Source organism: Zalophus californianus, chromosome 9 (genome assembly GCF_009762305.2).
Source record: "Zalophus californianus isolate mZalCal1 chromosome 9, mZalCal1.pri.v2, whole genome shotgun sequence".
Taxonomy (NCBI): domain Eukaryota; kingdom Metazoa; phylum Chordata; class Mammalia; order Carnivora; family Otariidae; genus Zalophus; species Zalophus californianus.
Genome location: NC_045603.1, coordinates 8,110,849 through 8,130,869, shown reverse-complemented (window position 1 = coordinate 8,130,869; position 20,021 = coordinate 8,110,849). Strand labels below are relative to the sequence as shown.

Below are 20,021 nucleotides of genomic sequence, written 5' to 3'. Positions count from 1 at the left end.
CTTTGTTCTTCCAAGTCTTACCTGCATGGCTGCGAGAACCTCTGGATCACTAAGAATTTCATTGAGCCCAGGCATTCCTGCCATTCCAGGCATCCCCCCTGCCATTCCAGGCATTCCTCCAGGAAAATTACCAGGCATTCCCCCAGGAAAGCCACCTGCAAGAATAAATGAAGTAACTGCTTAGACACCAACCATATTCTCAAGTAGTCTGATAGTAGACTATTTCCTTCTGATGAAAATCACACACACACACACTCACACATGCATATGCAATGAACAAGGGGGCTATTAAACACAAAGCAGTCTAAACATTCTAACAGGATATTAACAGGATGTAATTTTATCTTCAAATTTCTTCTTAAAAAATAAGGCTGTAAATCAAGTTTGCTACCTTCTGCATTTATTTTTTCCTAATAATAAAACTGTTAAAAAAAAAAAAAAAAAGAAAACTAACCTTACCCTTAAAGAGAAAGCTAACAATCCCTTGGAATTACAAAACTAAAAAGTCTAATAAATCATCTTGGTCATATTTTCTCATTCTCTAACATTATTTGTTTCAATTTAAAGTTCTAATTTAGAAACACTTAAAATACATCATAATCAATTCACAGTCTCTTAGAAAAGTACAATACTCAGACCTCACTAAATGTTAGCTATTATAAAAAAGTGTATTGCTCAAAAGTGTGAGGAAAATAATATACTGTATTTCTACTAACATACAATTTTTAAAGGAGAATGAAAATTTCTAGAGGCTTACATTCTAAAGGCTTTTCTTTTCGATATTTCCAGGGACTAATAGTACTACATATAATAGACATATTTGAGCCCCCAAATCAGAATACTCTCCAATTATTTACAATCTTAACAGCTTTCAATTTTCTTTAAAAATACCTGGGAAAGAGCCATACTGAGCTCCTGATTGTCGTCTGGCTTCTTCCTCCTTTAATACAAAGAAATAAAGAAATCATATAGTGGTGGTGCTGGTGGTGAGTCTACTGTCCACCCGTAACCTACCCATGCAAAACCATGAAAAAAATTGTAAAATCAGCTAGTCAGAGGACTTAAGAGAATCACGAGTTTCAAATGGCAATACTGAATTAAAGGACACACACCCCAAATCTCCTTTCAAAATTTTCCAGCTAGGTTGTCAATAAGCATTACTTCTGGTAATGATGTCAAGTAGTGTTTTACTTCTACTTGGGGCAGGAAAAAAAAACAACACCTGGAAAGCAATATACAGTACTGATGTCTGTCTATGCTTATGCAAAGTATAAATTTTTTTAAAAAATTTTATTATTTGAGAGAGAGAGAGAGAGAAACAGCATGAGAGGGGAGAGGGTCAGAGGGAGAAGCAGGCTCCCAATGCAGAGCTGGGAGCCCAAAGTGGGACTCAATCCCAGGACTCCGGGATCATGACCTGAGGCAAAAGCAGTTGCCCAACCGAGCCACCCAGGCGCCCCGCAAAGTATAAATTCTGCATGTTGTTAAAACTCCAAAATGAAAGCACATGGTTAGATTACAAAGACTGCCAATAACTTCTGTTTCCCAAGTTCATCTTTTCCATACTTTCTCTACATAACAAATACAACCGGGGTTTACGAATTTGTTATTCAGCAAACAAAGTAAAAGAAAATAAATTTGCCTCATAACCAGTTATAAAGTCATCAAGGATATATAAATGTAAAAATTACTTTTGAATACAGTAACTATAATCCTAAAAACCAAGCATGATGCTTTAAAAACATTTAATATTAATTTTATTAAATCTTACTAAATTCATTCAATATAATTACAATTTTATTAATTTTGTAAAGTATTAATATTTAACATTGAAGGACAAAGTTAGGAAGTAATGCTATATAATTATAATATAGCTTTATGTCCTTTTACTTCAACAATATTGGAAATAACTAGATGAAAACGGATAGCATCAAAATGCAAAAAGCTACTCTAGAAAAAAAACGAGAAATCTTAAGAACAGCAACAATATTGTGAATGAATTAGGAATAATTTTTCTAAATTTTATGACTTTGTGACTAAAAATAAAAAATAGCTAGAGTTTATTTTAAATAGCTATGAATCCACTATTCGAAAAGAAGGAATCATAAAACTCAAAAAATCAGGGCAAGCATCCACAAGGAAACAAATAATACTGACAAGTTTTAATTACTTGTCCAAAAAAACTCCCAATTTTAGGACACAAACAAGAATATAAACTGGTGATATATAAGCTCGCTTAGGAATTTAAGAAAAAAAATATCCCTACAAATTGGAGATAATGAAGGGAAGGAAACTCTAAGTAGTTTCATTACCCTACAGAACAGAGGCCAGCATTACACAAGAGCCAGGAATTAGAATGATATCCTCAAACTCTAATCTACTTTATTTCCCTTTAATGGTTTAGCTACAGAAACTTTACCCTCTGGGCTCTCTCATGTTCTTCCCGAGCCTTCTTAACCCTTTCTATTCTTTCTTTGATCTCTCGTTCTTCACGTTTTCGCTCATACTTTCTCCGATGTTCAGCAATTTTCTGGGCCTAGGGGGAAGAAAGCCACAGGAAAAAATGTTTTCTTTAAAAGCTGAATAAGGGCAACCCAAATCACCAGTTTTGTTAAAGAATCATTTTTCTTTGTGGAGAGGTGTTAAATTCAATGAACAGTTCTGAATAATGATAGATTTACCTTATAGAAAAAGACCTCACATAATTCACACTTTAACAAGTCCACTGTGAAATAAAGGAAAGAGGCTAAAAAGTGAAGTTAGGAGTGTTATAAATTTCAAAAAAGTACTGCAAGGATGACAAGTTTTCAAATTGCACAATTCTTGCCTGATACTGGCCAAGGGAAGGCAGAGATTGGGAACGCACACACCAGTTATTTGCCACAGTCTAACCACACTAAAGTTTTCTCATCCACAAAATGAGGGGGCGGGGAAGAGAAATACTTAAGTCTTATAGAATGCTATGAACATTAAGAGAAAATGTATGTTACAGGCACTAGCACATAGCCTGGGCCAAATATTTGGAATCTATTATTCAGAAATTAAGTAAATGTAAGAAAGTCATATTCAATTGTTACTTCAGCTTGTTTATCATTATTTTTTAAGAATCTCATGTTCTAGACTCTCTCACCATAACCTTGGGAGTTAGCCCTGTTATGAGGAAAAAAAATCAAAAAGTCTCTGACTATAGATAAGTTAAATTCAATAAAATTTCCTTATAACCTTTGGGAATAAATTCTTGGTAGTGTAACATCCCACAAAGCTGAGGAATTTACCATGTAAATAATGCATTAAAATTATTTTAACAATTACCTTAAAAAATATTCTGGCTTTTGGAGTCAATATTACCATTTTTAAAAGGATGAAACTTGCTAACTTCCACAAGGCCCTCATGCTTTATACAGTGGCTGCATATACCTACGATAAACAAGGACAGACCAGGCACAACCTTGGGTCACATTTTATAGATTTTCTATTTCTTTCCTTGCTGTGAACTTGATGCCCCCTTTTCCATTTCTAACTTTCTGGTTATAACTCTACTGTAGGCTTGCAAACAAAGTAACAGAGCTTACTGTAATGCAGCATGAGAAATAAAGGCATGACAAACTATTGACACTTCCTGAGCTGAACACCAACATCAGTAATTACAGATAGAAATATCCAAACATTTCTTTCTTTGTATCTGTTCTCCAGATAAATTACTGCCAGGGGCTAAGTACTAGAGCCACGGAACATCACAGTGATGACGTTCCCTCTCCCTACTTGAACATACCCTCGGTTGAACTTCTTTCAGCATTGCACTAGCATCTTCATCGTAATCCAGTTTACAAGCAAGGGCAAGATCATGTGCTGCTTCTTCCCAATGGCCCAGAAGTCTGAAACAGATTAAATTCATTTTAGGGGCCTTTTATACATATCCACTAATGTGGTGGTGTCTTTCCTCCTTATTAAAAAAAGGGACTGTTACAGAAGAGGTTTAAAGTTAAATATTTGACTATAAATTTTCACGAACCAATTCAATTAGTATGTTCTATACTCTATAAAAACATGGGAGTTTAATTTCCTCCTTGGCAACTATAAAGCTGTTTTCTAAAAACTGTTTAAAAACTTTAAAAAATTACTTTCTTAATTCAAAATATAAAATTTTAAAAAATTATGTAGAGCTACAATTTTCAAACTCATTCAACAATTTCAACTCCTTAAAAACAGGATTAACATAATGTACACTTAGCATGCTATAACATGGAAGAGAAAACAATACATGTGTGCACATTTTATTGAAAGAAGAGAAACGATAAATCAGAAACTAAAGGTTGGTGGGAGAAGATAAGAATGGAGTAGAGGGCATAGCAATGGATATTAGACTTCTCTGGGTACACGTGTCAAGTCAGTTTTGACTCTTTAAACATGCAAATCTTCTAAAATTAAACCAGAAAAGACAGAAATAAAGCAACCCCTAAACCTGAATACAAACAGGAAAAAAAGAAAAGGACAAAAAGTCTGTTTACCACACTGAGCACACAGCATATAGAAAAAAAGGTAAGCTACACACATACATACATATATACACTTATTTATTTATTGAGAGAGTGTGCACGTGGTAGAGCAGGGGGAAGGGCAGAGGGCGAGGGAGAGAGAGAATCCCAAACAGACTCCATGGGGCTCAATCCCACGACCCTGAAATCATGACTGAGCCAAAATCAAGACTCGGGAACACTTGGAATGCCTGGGTGGCTCAGTCGGTTGAGCGTCTGCCTTCAGCTCGGGTCATGATCCCAGAGTCCTGGGACTGAGCCCCGCAACGGGCTCCCTGATCAATGGGGAGTCTGCTTCTCCCTCTGCCTGCCGCTTCTCCTAGCTTGTTCTCTGACAAAGAAAAATCTTAAAAAAAAAAAAGAAAAAGAAAAAAAGATTTGGGACTGAGCCACCCAGGCACCCCAAAAGTCACGTAACTTTTAAAACAGTATTTTGACTGTGTATCTTAAATGGGATATATTCTAAGGATAAAAGCTGCAACAAACATAAAAACATTCAACTTTACTTAGAATATTATTTCGATAGGATTGTAAAACAATTTTATGTTATCACAGAATAACACAAGTAAATATATTATGGATAGGGCGCCTGGGTGGCTCAGTCGGTTAAGCATCTGCCTTCAGCTCGGGTCGTGATCCCAGGGTCCTGGGATCAAGCCCTGCATCGGGCTCCCTACTCAGCAGGAAGCCTGCTTCTCCCTCTCCCACTCCCCCCGCTTGTGTTCCCTCTCTGGCTGTCTCTCTCTGTCAAATAACTGTAAATAAAATCTTTAAAAAAAATATGGATAAAGATTTTGAGTATAGGAGAATAGTGTTAAAAAGGCAAAAGGAAAAATATTAATATTGAATTTTTTGAAAATATCAGTATAAGCTCAAGATTCAATAACTTTTCCCCTTAAAGTCATTATTTAAAAAATGTTTTTTTCTGAGGCACCTGGGTGGCTCAGTCAGTTAAGCGTCTGCCTTTGGCTCAGGTCATGATCCTGGGGTCCTAAGATGGAGCCCTATGTCAGGCTCCCCGCTCAGCGGGGAGTCTGCTTCTCCCTATCCCTCTGACCTACAGCCCCTGCTCGTGCTTGCTCACTTTCTCTCTCAAATAAATAAAATCTTTAAAAAAAATAAAAAATGTCTTTTCTAACTCTTCATTGAAATGACAGAAGTAATGATATTCCACAAGCAACGAACACACTTAGTGGCCAAACTTTAGTTTCTGTAAATATAGTGCTCACAAAAATGAACCCTGGTTTCTTTGAGAAATGGTTAATTCTGAGTCTGGGACAATCAAAACACAAGATGAGCTCATGCTATCTTTTACCAGAAGGCTAATTAATTAATTAAAAAATAACAACAACCAAAGAAATGCTCAAAGATTACTGGGGTCACTCATCAATGCTCATGAGCTTTATGACCCCCAGAGCATTAATATAGATATATTAATGCTAATCTTTCACCTCTATCTTTGACATGTGACTTCATAATCACCAGAGTTCCTTTTTTGAGTAACCTAATACAGTTATCCCAAGCATATCCATCCGTATTTGGAGTACAACACCTTTCTAATCCATGTAACATGTGAGTGTCATTGGACATCTCATCCACAAGTTACCAACACCCACTTGTTTAACATTAAGTTTCATTTCCAGGAATGATGACTAACCTAAGATATATTCACCTCTTTATTGTCCCCTTTTTCTGATTTTTCAGGTGACTTAGCAGCAACTCAAGTAGTTTGAAAATAAAGAATTCCTTCTTCTGTAATATACTAGTTTAATGTTAGGTTACACACAAAAAAAATCTAAAACTAAGAGAAAATTTATAAGGTTATGCTCTTTTTTAGAAATAATTTTGATCCTTACCTTAAATTTGGCTATATGTGGTCAAAAGCTGTTAAATAGTGGTTTTCTTTGAAGGAATAAAAAGAATTTTTATTTTCTTATTTGTTCCTTATACTCTCTCAATTCTTCCTATTAAGAACATACTACTTTGAAACTAAATGTTTAAGCAATTTCATTTTTTTCAAAGCATATTAAAACATCAGATTTAAAATTCAGAAGTTCTGAAAATAATGAAATTCTGTGTTTACCTGTGTGCTTTCCCTCGCCACTTATAAGGCTGAGCTGAATCAGGATTTATTTCAATAGCTCTGTCACAGTCTCGAATGGCAGCATTTGGCTTCTGTAATTTGATGAAGACACTAAAAAAATAAGTGTGATATTAAAAAGTATTCATTTCAAACAGTAACACCTTTGGGATCACCACAGAAGCAATTCTATTTAAATAAATGAGCAGAAATTCTTTACTAGGGGTTCTTGTGTACAGTTCTCACCTGGCTCTCTTGGCATAGAGAATGGCCAAGCGAGGATTCAGTTTGATGGCATCTGTGAACAAGTCAATGGCTTTCTGTAGTTCGCCTAAAGTAAAACAAATTGAGAAATAAAGAATAAAAAATAAAAAATATTAATAAAAAAAAATTTTTTTTAAGATTTTATTTATTCATTTGAGAGAAAGAATGAGATAGAGAGAGAGAGCACGAGACGGGGGAGGGTCCGAGGGAGAAGCAGACTCCCTGCTGAGCAGGGAGCCCGATGCGGGACCTGATCCCAGGACTCCAGGATCATGACCTGAGCGGAAGGCAGCCGCCTAACCAACTGAGCCACCCAGGTGCCCTTAACAAAAATTGTTGATCCTTAACCTATTAATCTTCCACATTCTTCTTTTAGTCCAATAAAAAAAAGACTAATTTCTAAATTAATATACAAAAACGGCTCTTCAGGGACGCCTGGTTGGCTCAGTCGGTTAAGCATCTGACTCTTGATTTCGGCTCAGGTCATGATCTCAGGGTCATGAGATCGAGCCCTCCGCCAGGCTCCACGCTTAGCTCAGAGTCTATCTGAGATTCTCCTCTCTCCCTCTCCCTCAGCCCCTCCCCCCCCTCACTCCCTAAATAAATAAATAAATTCTTAAAAAAACAAAAAGCAGAAACGGCTCTTCAAAGCAAGTCTTACCACACCTATATGGTAAATCACTCAAGACAGCGACCATTTTTGGATACGTAATTCCCTAACAGTAGAATACCACATTCTTAGAACTCATGATTTTTTTTTAGTTAAGAAAAAATAAAAGAGGGGCGCCTGGGTGGCTCAGTTGGCTAAGCGCCTGCCTTCGGCTCAGGTCATAATCCCGGAGTCCCGGGATCGAGTCCCACATCGGGCACCCTGCTCAGCAGGTAGTCTGCTTCTCCCTCTGACCCTACCCCCTCTCATGCTCTCTCTCTCTCATTCTCTCTCTCAAATAAAGAAATAAAATCTTTGAAAAAAAAAAAAATAAAAAATAAAAGAATACAGGATAATCAATTTTAGTCCATTAATTCTCTTTTATCCATTAGGTTAAAAGGATAAAATTAAACTTATAAAAGAAAAAATACTCATACTAAATTTACAGGGTTGATTAAAAAATTATTATTTGAATTCACAGGAATGGTATAAAATTCAAGAAAACCAGAATTCATAAGAAGCCCATAACCCCCATTTTAAATTCATTTATTCTATTCTATTCTCACAGTTAGCTTCTTTGTGTATTAGTGCCTTCAGCGAAGTCATTGAACAAATTAAACATACTATACAATTAAAATAGTTCGTTGCAAAGGGGCGCCTGGGTGGCTCAGTCGTTAAGCATCTGCCTTCAGCTGAGGTCATGATCCCAGGGTCCTGGGATCGAGCCCCACATCGGGCTCCCTGCTCAGCGGGGAGCCTGCTGCTTCTCCCTTTCCCACTCCCCCTGCTTGTGTTCCCTGTCTCGCTGTCTCTCTGTCAAAATAAATAAAATCTTAAAAAAAAATAGTTCTTTGCATGAAATCTAATTCCTGGACACAGGAAACACGGTGGGGGGGGGGGGGACAAGACAAACAGAATTTTAAAGTAAACATCACAGTTCACTTTGGAAAATACATTTACCCAGCTATAAATCTGTAAAGGACCTTAACAGAACTCATAAAACAATGCAGAAGAACGTTGAGTCTTATTAAGTACTACAGATGTTACAAATTATTGCACTTGGATATCTAATAAGCAGTTCACACCTACCATGTTCAAAACTGAACTCTTAATTCCAACCCCATCTCTAAAATCTATTTCTCCTTATATTACCAACTAAATAAATGGCTCTTCCATTCAATCTAGTTTAGAGGTCAGTAAACTTTTCTGGAAAGGGCCACATAAGAATTATTTTAGGCTTTGCAGACCATACCAATCGTAACCATTCAACTCTACTACTGTAGTGGGGAAGCAGCCACAAACAACACATGAACAAATGGGTGAGGCTATGTTCCATTACATTTTTACAAAAACAGGAAGCTGTAATTTGGCTAACTCCTGATCTACCTCAACGCCCAAATCTTGGAGTCATTCCCAACTCCCCAATCTAAAACCTATATCCTTTTCTCTCTACTTTCAAAATATACCTAGAATCTAACCACTCCTGGGGCGCCTGGGTGGCTCAGTTGGTTAAGCATCCGACTCTTGATTTCAGGTCAGGTCATGATCTCAGGGTCATGAGGTCGAGCCCCATGGTTGAGCTCCGCGCTCAGCAGGGAGTCTGCTTGAGATTCTCGTTCCCCCCCTAAAATACATAAATCTATATTTAAAAAAAAGAAAAAGAATCTAACCACTCCTCACCCTAGTCCTGACGTTTCCACACCAAGGACAGTTTGTCAGCACTGCATGAACTACTCACTTGATACAGTTCACAGCTTCAACACTGCATCACTACATTCCTTTTGATGGTATCTTTGAAAAACTGTTTCTACTGGTTGTTATGATAAAAAAAAAAAATCAAGAACTGCAGAAAAACAGATTGTGGAACAGGAAATGAGGGTGGCAGTGTCCAATATGATGCCAAGATTTGAGAAGTTGTTTAGTGCCCAACATATGTACACATCTTATTAGAAAATAAATATGGTTATTTAAGAATAAGATTAAATATATTCTTTCAATTGTGTGTATTATTTTCCAATCACTAACTTGTTACAACATACTTATTAAATTGTTTGGACCTAACTACATTATCAATGAAACCCTTATGTCTTTCTTTTGGCTTAAAAGTTCTGTTAAAAAGAAAAAAAAAATCAAGACCGTAAAAGTCTGGGAACCTTTGCCCTAATCCAGGCCATGATTATTAGCCACTTGGACTCAATTTCTTGCATTCCCTCTGTAGGATCATGAAAATGTACCCTAGATCTCCTGGGGTGGAACCTAACTGACCGGGAACCCCATATTCTGTGCTCAAGGCTACACTTCATAAGCTGCTCCCAGTTAATGACTAAGTACAGCAAGAATACCAAGACTGGTCCATTATCGTGAGACATGTTAAATCCTCCAGCAGGCAACTTCGGCTTGTCCTGACTTTTTAGAAACACACCAATAGTTGAAGACTTCTCCTGTACAGGGGGGTAAAGACCTACATGACTGTATAAATGACTTCCACCAGACTCCTCTGGCTCTCCCTGTTCCCCTATTTTTCCTTTCAGGCATTTTCTTAAGTATATCTCTGGCACATCAACTCATGTTTTGGCTTCTTCTGTAATGAACATACCCTTATTTGCCCTTAGAATCTGATCTACAGAAAATAGAAAAAAATAATCCTTTTCAAAAGTAAATGTATCTCATGATGGAAGCTTTCCTACACAAAAACAGAACAAAAACAAAAAACACCCCACACCACCACCACCTCAGTGGTTTCCCATCATCCTTAAGGTTAAAATTTTCAGTCCTTAGTATGGTCTACAAGTGATCTTGTACATCTACTACAGGTCTTTGGTGACCTATCCTCCTCACCACCTTCCCACCACGTTATCTCCTACTCTGAAGAGTTCCTTTGACCTCAATTCTACCTTCTTATCCCTTCACTCACCACACTCCACCTGTAGCTGGTACAAGGCCTTTCTGCTATTCCCTGAATATGTATTCATCCGTTATGCTCCCCCAGTTAGCCTCTGTACTTGTTCTTCCCTCTGTCTCAAAGGCTCTTCCCTCACATGGCTTGCACACTTCACTTCATCGTATGCTTTTCTGACCACCCTTTGCAAAATACAGCTTCCATCACTGACTATTCTTTTACTCAGCTCTGTTTTTCTTCATGCACTTATTACCACCTAATATTAAATTATAAATTTGGTTTTGTTCCCCAGTAATATATGAGGTCCATGAGGTAAAGAACTTGGTCTCTTCTGTTTTTCTCACTGTATATCCAACATCTAAACACTGCCTAGAACGTGTAAGTTTTAAATAAATATTGATAAATATATGTATATAAATATAAAGCTTCATTTTCCTTAAAAATTGCTAGGCAATAAATAAAACAAATTTTAAAAATGTAAGAATATGCCAAAATAAATGACAAAATAAACTGAAAAAAGCATAATAATGTTACTAATAATGTGACAGCTAAAAATATTTACTAAGGTCTTACTTAAATTACGACTACTGACATTTTAGTTAATACCAGGACCTTAAAAATAACGATGCCAGATACTATTCTAGGCACATTACACATACTTATTCATTTATCCCTCATGACTCAATATACTCAGTAGGTACATTATCCTTATCTTACAAAGGAGGAAACAGGGGTGATCTTACAAAGGAGGAAACAGGGGTGCTTGGGTGGCTCAGTCGGTTAAGTATCCAACTCTTGGTTTTGGCTCAGCTCATGATCTCAGGGTCATGAGATCAAGCTCCTCACTCAGCGTGGAGTCTGCTTGAGATTCTCTCTCCCCCCGCCCCTCCCCCTGCTCACACACACACACACACACACACACACACACACTCTCTCTCTCAAATAAATAATAAAAATCTTTTTTAAAAAATCATTTAAAAAAAGGAGGAGGAAACAGAAGCAGAGACAAAGAATAACTTCTCTAAGTTTATCTAGCTGGTAAGTGCCAGAGCTGGGATTTAAACCCAGGCACTTTGGCTTCCAAAGTTCAGTATTTAATTATATTTCTGCCCCTCCAACCCCAGGTAGGGCCTGAATCTACAATCCCTGGCTTAGAATACTAATGTTTTATCCCTTTAAGATGTACTATAAAATGGCACTTATTCTAAAATTAGAACTAGCTTAGGGGCGCCTGGGTGGCACAGTCAATTAAGTGTCAACTCTTGATTTCGGTTCAGCTCATGATCTCAGGGTCCTGGGATCAAGGCCAGAGTCAGGCTCCATGCTCAGCGTGGAGTTCACTTGAGCTGCTCTCTCCCTCTCTCCCTCTGCCCCTCCTGTTCGTGCTGTTTCTCTCAAATAAGTTAATCAGTGATGTCTCTCTCTCAAATAAGTTAATCAATCTTTAATGAAATAAAATTAGAACATGGTTAAATTTATACATGAACATAGCTTAGAAAGAATGTAGAAAAAACAAGAACATGACTTTTTAGATGGCAGCAACAGCTTCATTTTCCTTAAAAATTGCTAGGCAATAAATAAAACAAATTTAAAAATGTAAGAATATGCCAAAATAAATGACAAAAACAATTAGTTGATATTATGGCACAGTGAGATCCTGCACAAGTCAAAACCCCTCTGATCCCTCAAATTATTCATTAACCTGTGAAATGATAGTAATATGAGATTTTAATAAAATAATACACATATAATAAAACTGTCAGGTAAGTAGAAGGCACAAAATAAATGCTGGATAAACAGAAATCTTAGGTGGTAGTAAAATTAAAAGATAAGTGTGGGAAAGGAATGGCCAGGAAGAGAAGTAGCTGGGATCAACTGATGGGTATGAATTAAAAGCTGAAATAGGTGAAGAGCTTTAGAAAGAAGCAGCAGAGCACAAAAGTATAGGAAAATTCTAGGACAGCGAGGTCTGGCTGTAATGGAAGGTTAATACTCAAAAGAGAACAAGGCTGGGAAGGCAATACATAGGATCAGACTCTAGCAGGTCTAACGCTATGATGAAGATCTTCAAAAAGCTAGTCAGAAGTTACAAGCAAGGGAATGTGTGAAAATAAAAAGCGGTTCTAAGAAAGAATAATCTAGAGGCAGTGAATAGAAAGCAATAAAGGAAACAGACATTTCAGATAGGCAAACTATTAAGGCTAATGCAATGGCATAAACATGTGATAATGACCTAAACTAAGAAGGTGGTAAGATTACAAAAAAGAAAGCAAGTATTATTTGCCAAATTGGAACAGCAATCAATACTGAACTTTTTAAAACTTTAGTCATCTTCTAAGTCTACGGATGAAGTCCAAATGCACATGAGCCTTAGAGAGCAGCAGCTCTCCCACAATGGCATTGTGTGACACACTACCACAAAGCTATGAAAGGGTCTGCATACTACCCAAGCTAAGAAATGATTTGTTCTCAAAAATTTTAACTGATTAAATATTATGCTTACTATATTACCAGCATTCTCCCACTTTGAAAGGATTTTTTGAAGAGGATCTAACACATGAAGATTAGAACAAGAACATTATGCCAACGGACATCATTTGTCAAGGGTGTTGCTATATAAAAGGTTAAGAGCCACTGTTCTAATAATACTATTTTTTTTGAAAAATGTTTACCTTTATCTTAAAGCCTCTCCTCAGTGGACAAACACCAGGATTAGTCAGGAAAGGAGTCTTTCAGTCACATCAGGATGTGTCCGTGCCCTGAGGCAAGGTAATTAATACCTGAGTGATTTCAGCCTTTTTCAAGGGGGGAATGGGTGGGTAGAGAATAAGACGATTTCTTCTCCAGTATAAGATACTTAATAAATTTAAGTTCCCTTCCACTTTCCCACTATTTAACAGTTGCTGCAGAGAAAAAGAGAATATTCAGACTACCATAGAAATATAGCAAAGAGGGAAAAAAAAAATCACTCACCATCATTTAGGGCATCAATGGCAGCCACTTTTTTATCATTTGCCTGATCCATCATTTCCTCGGTTATCTAGGGGGAAATTGTAGGTCAACTTAGAAGTAACAGAGAAAGCAAAGAGAAGGAAGCAGCTCGGGCTTTCTTAGGGATGGGGTAGACACAACCCCCATTTTCATTCATTCTTCTCTAGTCTCCAGGGACCAAGAAGGTAACTATGGTAAGTGATTAGTAAGAAATTACACAGGATGAGCTTTAATCTTTCATATAAACAATATAAACAATAAATTTCACTCCCTACCCTTTACTTTAGACATGACCTTTGCTTCCCTCCATCCCAACCAACCTTAGCAGGATGTTCCTGCTCCTGTCCCACCAACTCCTTTCTAGTTTTTCACAAATACTAAAACTCAATCTCCTCGTAAAGATGTAACTAAAGCTAGTTCCTGTTAGACTTAAATTTTAAGTGAAATGTCTCATTCTTTTGTTCCAACAAACATACTACGGAGTACCTATACTGTACAGAACACCGTACAAGATGCTGACAGTACAAAGATCATTAGTAACAAAAACTTACAGCAAACATCCCACCTAAATGGAAAGTTAAGAGTTTCTTTAACAAAAGGCAAAAAGATCTACTCTATCACCAACCACCGTGTAAAATATTACTGGTGCTGGCTAATTCATTAAGAAAATGATTTGACACGTTTAAGAATTGAAAGGAAATACCAAGCTGTCTTCAAGTTTACCTCGAAAACTCAAAGACATGACAAGCTATTAGAGCTACCAAAACAATTCAATAGTCCTCAGAAACACAGAAACAACATAAAAAACCAGAGTTCCTCCACATCAGCAAAAATCAGTTACAAAATAGGACAGAACAAGATGCCATTCTAAGAACATGTAGGACTTTGGGGGGGGGTTGCCTGAGTGGCTCAGTTGTTAAGCATCTGCCTTCGGCTGCGGTCATGATCCCAGGGTTCTGGGATCAAGCCCCTCGTCGGGCTCCCTGCTCAGTGGGAAGCCTGCTTCTCTCTCACCCACTCCCCCTGCTTGTGTTCCCTTTCTTGCTGTCTCTGTCAAATAAAGAAAATCTTAAAAAAAAAAAAAAAGACTTTCAAAGGGGGAAAAAAGTAAAATTCTACGAAAGAACACAAGATGCATACTATGTTCATGGAAAGGTTTTTTTGAATACTTCAACCTAACCCCAAGTTACTCAATAAATTTGAAGTAATTCCAACAAAAATTTTAAAATCCTTTGAAAAGAAAAAGAAGAAAACAACAAAGACACACTTTACCAGATAGTAAGACATCCTAACAAAGCCAAATTGGGGGGGGGGGGGGGGGGGGGAGACTTCAGTTTGTGGCAATATGTTACACATGATGCCCTAAGTGTAAAAGCCATCTTTGACCTAAGAATGTAGAAAACCTCAAAGAACAAGATTAAAAGAAGACCTGAAATCCAGTATGGGAGCCGAATGCTCCATCTGCTTTCACCCTTTCAGCAGGTGTCAAACCTGGTAACCTTGCAATTGTTTTCAAATGTACTGCAGGACACATGAAAAAAGTCTAGAAGAGAATGCATATTGTCTAATCGACACCCTCCAATAAATCTGGAATCCCCAATGCCTATACCTGCAAGCATAATAGCAAACCAAAAATAAACCTGTCACAAAGAAAAGCATAGCCAAGTAGCAAGAAGAAAAAAAAAATTCCCCTGTAAACTCATAATGATAAGCCAGGTTTTCCAGTGGAATTCCCATTACTTGTATAGTTACACAAACAACAACAACAAAAAAACATGCTGAGAATTTAAAGTGGTCCTTGACTTGGTAGCTCCAACTCAAGAGTCTCGATGGAAGCAAACACTTTCCTCTTTGGAGGAATACACCTTCTACTCAGGCCTTAAAAACTTTTCCAGGTTAAGTATCAAAGAACTCATGGTCAAAATTCCAACACACACACACACACACACACACACACAAACCATCCACAAGTAAACAAGGTACCTCCCTCAATGAGCAAGTCAGAAAAAATAAAAGAATAAAACTAGGAAGAGTTCGACAAAGTTTATAACGTGTTTAAGAGAATAAAGGCAAGTTCTGAAAATGAGTAAGGAAAAAGGGACTTATAAATAACCAAGTATACTTTAAAATGAATCAAAGCAAGACATAAAGATGAAAAACATAAGCATTCAAATTCAAACATTAACAGCCAAATGACTGAAAGCATACATAATTCGGCAGTAACAAAGAAACAGAATTTAAGGGGCGCCTGGGTGGCTCAGTTAAGCGTCTGCCTTCCACTCAGGTCATGATCCCAGAATCCTGGGATCGAGCCCCGCATTGGCTCCCTGCTCTGCGGGGAGCCTGCTTCTCCCTCTCCCACTCCCCCTGCTTGTGTTCCCTCTCTCGCTCTCTGTCAATTAAATAAATAAAATCTTAAAAAAAAAATAAAAAGAAAGAAAAGGAATTTAATAGTGAAAAAAATCTAATACATATCCAACTAGGTCTCCAGAATGACAGTAGAGAGAATGGGGAAGAGGAAATATTTGAAAGATACTAGACAAAAATGTTCCAGAGCTAAAGAAAGTTAACCCTAGAATTTAAAATGCCCAATATATCCCAAGTAGCACAAATACAGTGTTATAAACCTAGACAAGTCAAAGTGATACAGCATCATCAATACATAATTTTTAAAAATTCCTTTCACAAACAGTGACAAAAAGTACCTATATTTGTTCTTAAAGATACACATGACCTTTATGGAGAAAATGCTAATAAATTATCTAAAAACATCAGAAAAGACCTAAAAATTAGGCAGATATATATATTCATGGGTAGTTAATCTCAACAGTGAGCCATATCCTCTCCCTAACTTGATTTTATATTAATGCACTTCTAACTGGGGGCGGAGGGAATTGATAATATTCTAAAATTTATATGGAAAAAGAAAGGCCAACAAAGCAGCCAAAACACTCCTAAATTGTTGGGGGTCCCCCTACCAGAAAACAAGACTTAATATAAAGCCAATTAAGACAATGTGTTATAAGCACATGGAAAAAAATTAGACAAGGAGAACACAACACCAGAACTGACCCACACATATATGGAAACAGTGTAATTTGGCATTGGTGAGGAAAGGAATTCTTTAATAGTGCTGCCAAGTAGATTAAAGGTGAAAAGGTTAGCTAAGTAAGAAAAAAGATGACCCAGAAGAAAAATGGGAAAAGTCACAATAGGACTTCACAAATACCTGTGAAGGACCAATAAACATCAGAATATGCTCAACTTTATTAGAAATTGGAAAAACACAAATTAAAAGCCAGAAGGGCGTACCATTTCACACAATAAGCCTGGCAAACATGAAATATGATAGTATCAAGTGTTGGTGAGGACATGGACCAAACTTCTAAACCACTACTACACTATTTCAGTGTTTATCAAGCCTTTGTTCATTATCAACCCCCAAAGAGCCATTTGAGACATTTTTTAATACTCCCCCATTCCATTTTAATACCACACAGATACATTGCATATACATTATAAACCTTTGGAAGACCACTAACCACTGTAATATATAAGTTTTTTTGCAAGCCCTCTCCCAAGAACCAATTCTCACTACCTTAAGGGTAAAACTATACCCAATGTGACAAAACCATTTTGGAAAACAATGGGATATTAGATATCCCATTAATAAGCAATTTCATTTCTAAATATTTAAATGTTAAGTGAACTCTGTAGTCTAAAGAGTAGTCAAAACAGATGCAAATTGAAAAAGTAAACAGAAAGTAACAATTAGAGTATGATTAAAAATAACGGGAATTCTCACAAATATTTTAAGTAGTAAAATAAAGTTGCTTTCCTAAATACCTTAAGTCAGAGAAAGATTTAGTATGTTCTTTTCCTGGCAGAATTATGTCATAAAATCATTGCAATAGGTGGGACCTTCACATTCCTTACAACAAGCAGAAAATAAGCCACTGAACTTACCTCTACATTTTCATCTCCCATTTCCTGAGGGGCATCAGTATCTGGTTCAATCACACCTTCATTGTCAATTTCTGCCAAAATTAAGAAAACTACCATAAGGCCTGGGCTGTCCCATACAGCAGCCACTAGTTGCATAAGACGCAAAAACTGAATGAACTATGGCCACTCCAACTGATAACCTAAGTATTTTATGATGAAATGATGCACTGTAAAATATTTCCCCATTAAATACTACTTTATTGTTTTGTTAAGATTACATTTCATTTTAACGGTTGCATCATCTAGGATATTTATCACTGTTTTGTAGTGGGAATGTTGGCAAGTGCAGTTTCTAGTATTACACAGAGACACCACTGATTTAGTCAGTGTCAGCAAAATGATTCAAATATTTTATTCTACACATCAATGTAATGTTTTCAAAAATATTTTATGCAGATAGCACAAGTTATAGTGATGATGTAAATCGTAATTTTTTTTTACAGATAAATTTTAAGATAAAGCACAATGCTGATGCAGACTCTAAATCAAAAGCGAGCACTATAACCAAAACAGCAAAGAAAGAAACTAGAAAGAGATATAGGTCATAAATTTCATGACAGACAACTGTAATTTGCTACAGTAAAGGAAAACATAGTAACTGTTCAATATAAAAAAAACTTTTCAAAATAATAGATAATATTAAGAGACATTTTTAGCAAATAGAGTGAATTTAATGTTTACTGCTGACAGTCAAAAAAGAATGAAACTGAGGGGCAGCTGGCTGGCTCAGTCAGAAGAGCATGTGACCTTGATCTCAGGGTTGTGAGTTCAAGACCCACATTGGGTATGGAGATTAAAGAAATAAACTTAAAAAAAAAAAAAGAATGAAACTGTAATTAGCTACCTGAAATTCGAATTGTCGAACAAAAAAATTTTCATTTTACTAAGAACTGAATCTGTACCTTTGTCTAACTATAAAACAGCTTAATTCATATACAAAAAAGAAAATACTTTTGGATGAAGAGATGGTAAGACATTATCATAATTATGGAAATTGTTGGAAAATAGTAAGACTGAAAAAGGTATTTTACAAAAAGTGAAAGATCATCAATTAAGCCCACAAACAAGAAGTCCTTTCTAACAGTATCAAAGATCAACTGATTCAAAATTTGAAAAATTCCATTTGAGATTGCCCATTTAATAACTGGGATATATATAGTCTCAAAGGACTTACAAATTTAGGAAAAGATTTTTGTCAGTTTGCAGCCTAAAAAAACTCCCGAACAAAAAAACAAAACTCATGGCATATCATTTCTTCTAAAATGAACAAGTTTTATCAATGCGGATCCAAGTAGTAATAGAATAATTTTCTGGTACTTGATTCAGTTATTGGAACACTTTTACAAATATTTACAACTTGGGTATGTTACCCAACTACAAATTTCATTAAGTCTGAATATACGGCAAATATTTCCACAAAAATATAACATCTAACATCTGCACTGAAATTTGCTGTAAGTATAAAATATATTCTGGATTTTGAAGACTTAGTATGAAAAAAAGGAAAAGATCTCACTAATAATTTTTCCATATTGATTACACGATGAAATGTATTTTAGATAGTTTAGATATATTGAGTTAATTTCATCTGTTTATTTTTTTTAAGTGTGGCTACCAGAAAATTTTAAGTTTCATATGTAGCTCAGCTACATTACATTTCTATTAGCCTTCATTTAGTCAATTTAGTAAAAATCAGCACAGGATCTCATCATGAGATTATCAAATACAAACTAACTACACCATCTCCTCACCTAGATCACTTTCCTCACTTGATGGTTCGTCTGTCTTTATGTTTTCCTCCGCCTTCTTACTATCTGTTTTTTCTTCCTAGCAAAGGGAAGGCAAACAATGCTTTCAGTATTCGGTAACACGCCCAAAATATATACTAATTTATAAAAACATATATAAACTGTTCACATACATTGTATTTCAGTTGTTAATATACCCTTTCTTACACTGTTTTGGTAAACTTGTTTTAGTTTTGTTTTCATTTCTCTTTTTAAAGAAAGAATAGGTAAAATCCCTCCTCCAAACCTTTTAAACAAGTTTTAGAATTTAAAAAATGCTGGATTGTAGGAACCTAATACAAATACATAACCCATACATATGTTGCACCCTGAACAGGCACTGTGATCCACAACTCCCCATAATCAACACATTACTATTTCTGCAAAATAAAGTCTGAGCATTCGTAAGTGGGATACAAACTATAAATAGCCTCACATCTGTTCAGATTATGCTTTACTGCCAAACAAATACACTAAAAAATCTTTGCATTTTCAAGGGTTTTGAGTTTGGAATTTCAAATATGAAACAATGGAAGTATAATACACAAATGATGAGAATTCAAAGAATTTCAAGGTACACATGATGAAAACCAAATTTCCTTCCCATCCTGTAAGTAACCAGTGTGGTTTCTGGTATATCCCATTAGATATTCTCAATGCATAGATAAGACAATTCTGCACTTTGACCTTTCCATTTCACAATGCTCTGTTTCATAAAGAATATATCACAATTGGCACACCCCCATCTATTCATTTAACTATATTAGTATATATTATACAACCAGTGATTTAGGTTGCTACTTTTTGTAAT

At 36.2% G+C, this 20,021-nt stretch overlaps 1 protein-coding gene across 2 annotated transcripts in view; it reads right to left on the bottom strand.

Moving 5' to 3' along the window:
- ST13 (ST13 Hsp70 interacting protein) overlaps window positions 1-20,021 on the bottom strand; it is a 30,450-nt gene that overhangs the window by 2,612 nt on the left and 7,817 nt on the right. For both annotated transcript variants that reach the window (XM_027591962.2, XM_027591963.2), the window contains exons 3-11: window positions 19,175-19,250; window positions 17,385-17,455; window positions 13,401-13,467; window positions 6,862-6,946; window positions 6,619-6,729; window positions 3,773-3,875; window positions 2,420-2,536; window positions 892-940; window positions 22-155 (exon numbers count right to left, since the gene is read on the bottom strand). In XM_027591962.2, the coding sequence (XP_027447763.1) occupies window positions 22-155; window positions 892-940; window positions 2,420-2,536; window positions 3,773-3,875; window positions 6,619-6,729; window positions 6,862-6,946; window positions 13,401-13,467; window positions 17,385-17,455; window positions 19,175-19,250 (813 nt within the window). The remainder of the gene's footprint in view (window positions 1-21; window positions 156-891; window positions 941-2,419; window positions 2,537-3,772; window positions 3,876-6,618; window positions 6,730-6,861; window positions 6,947-13,400; window positions 13,468-17,384; window positions 17,456-19,174; window positions 19,251-20,021) is intronic.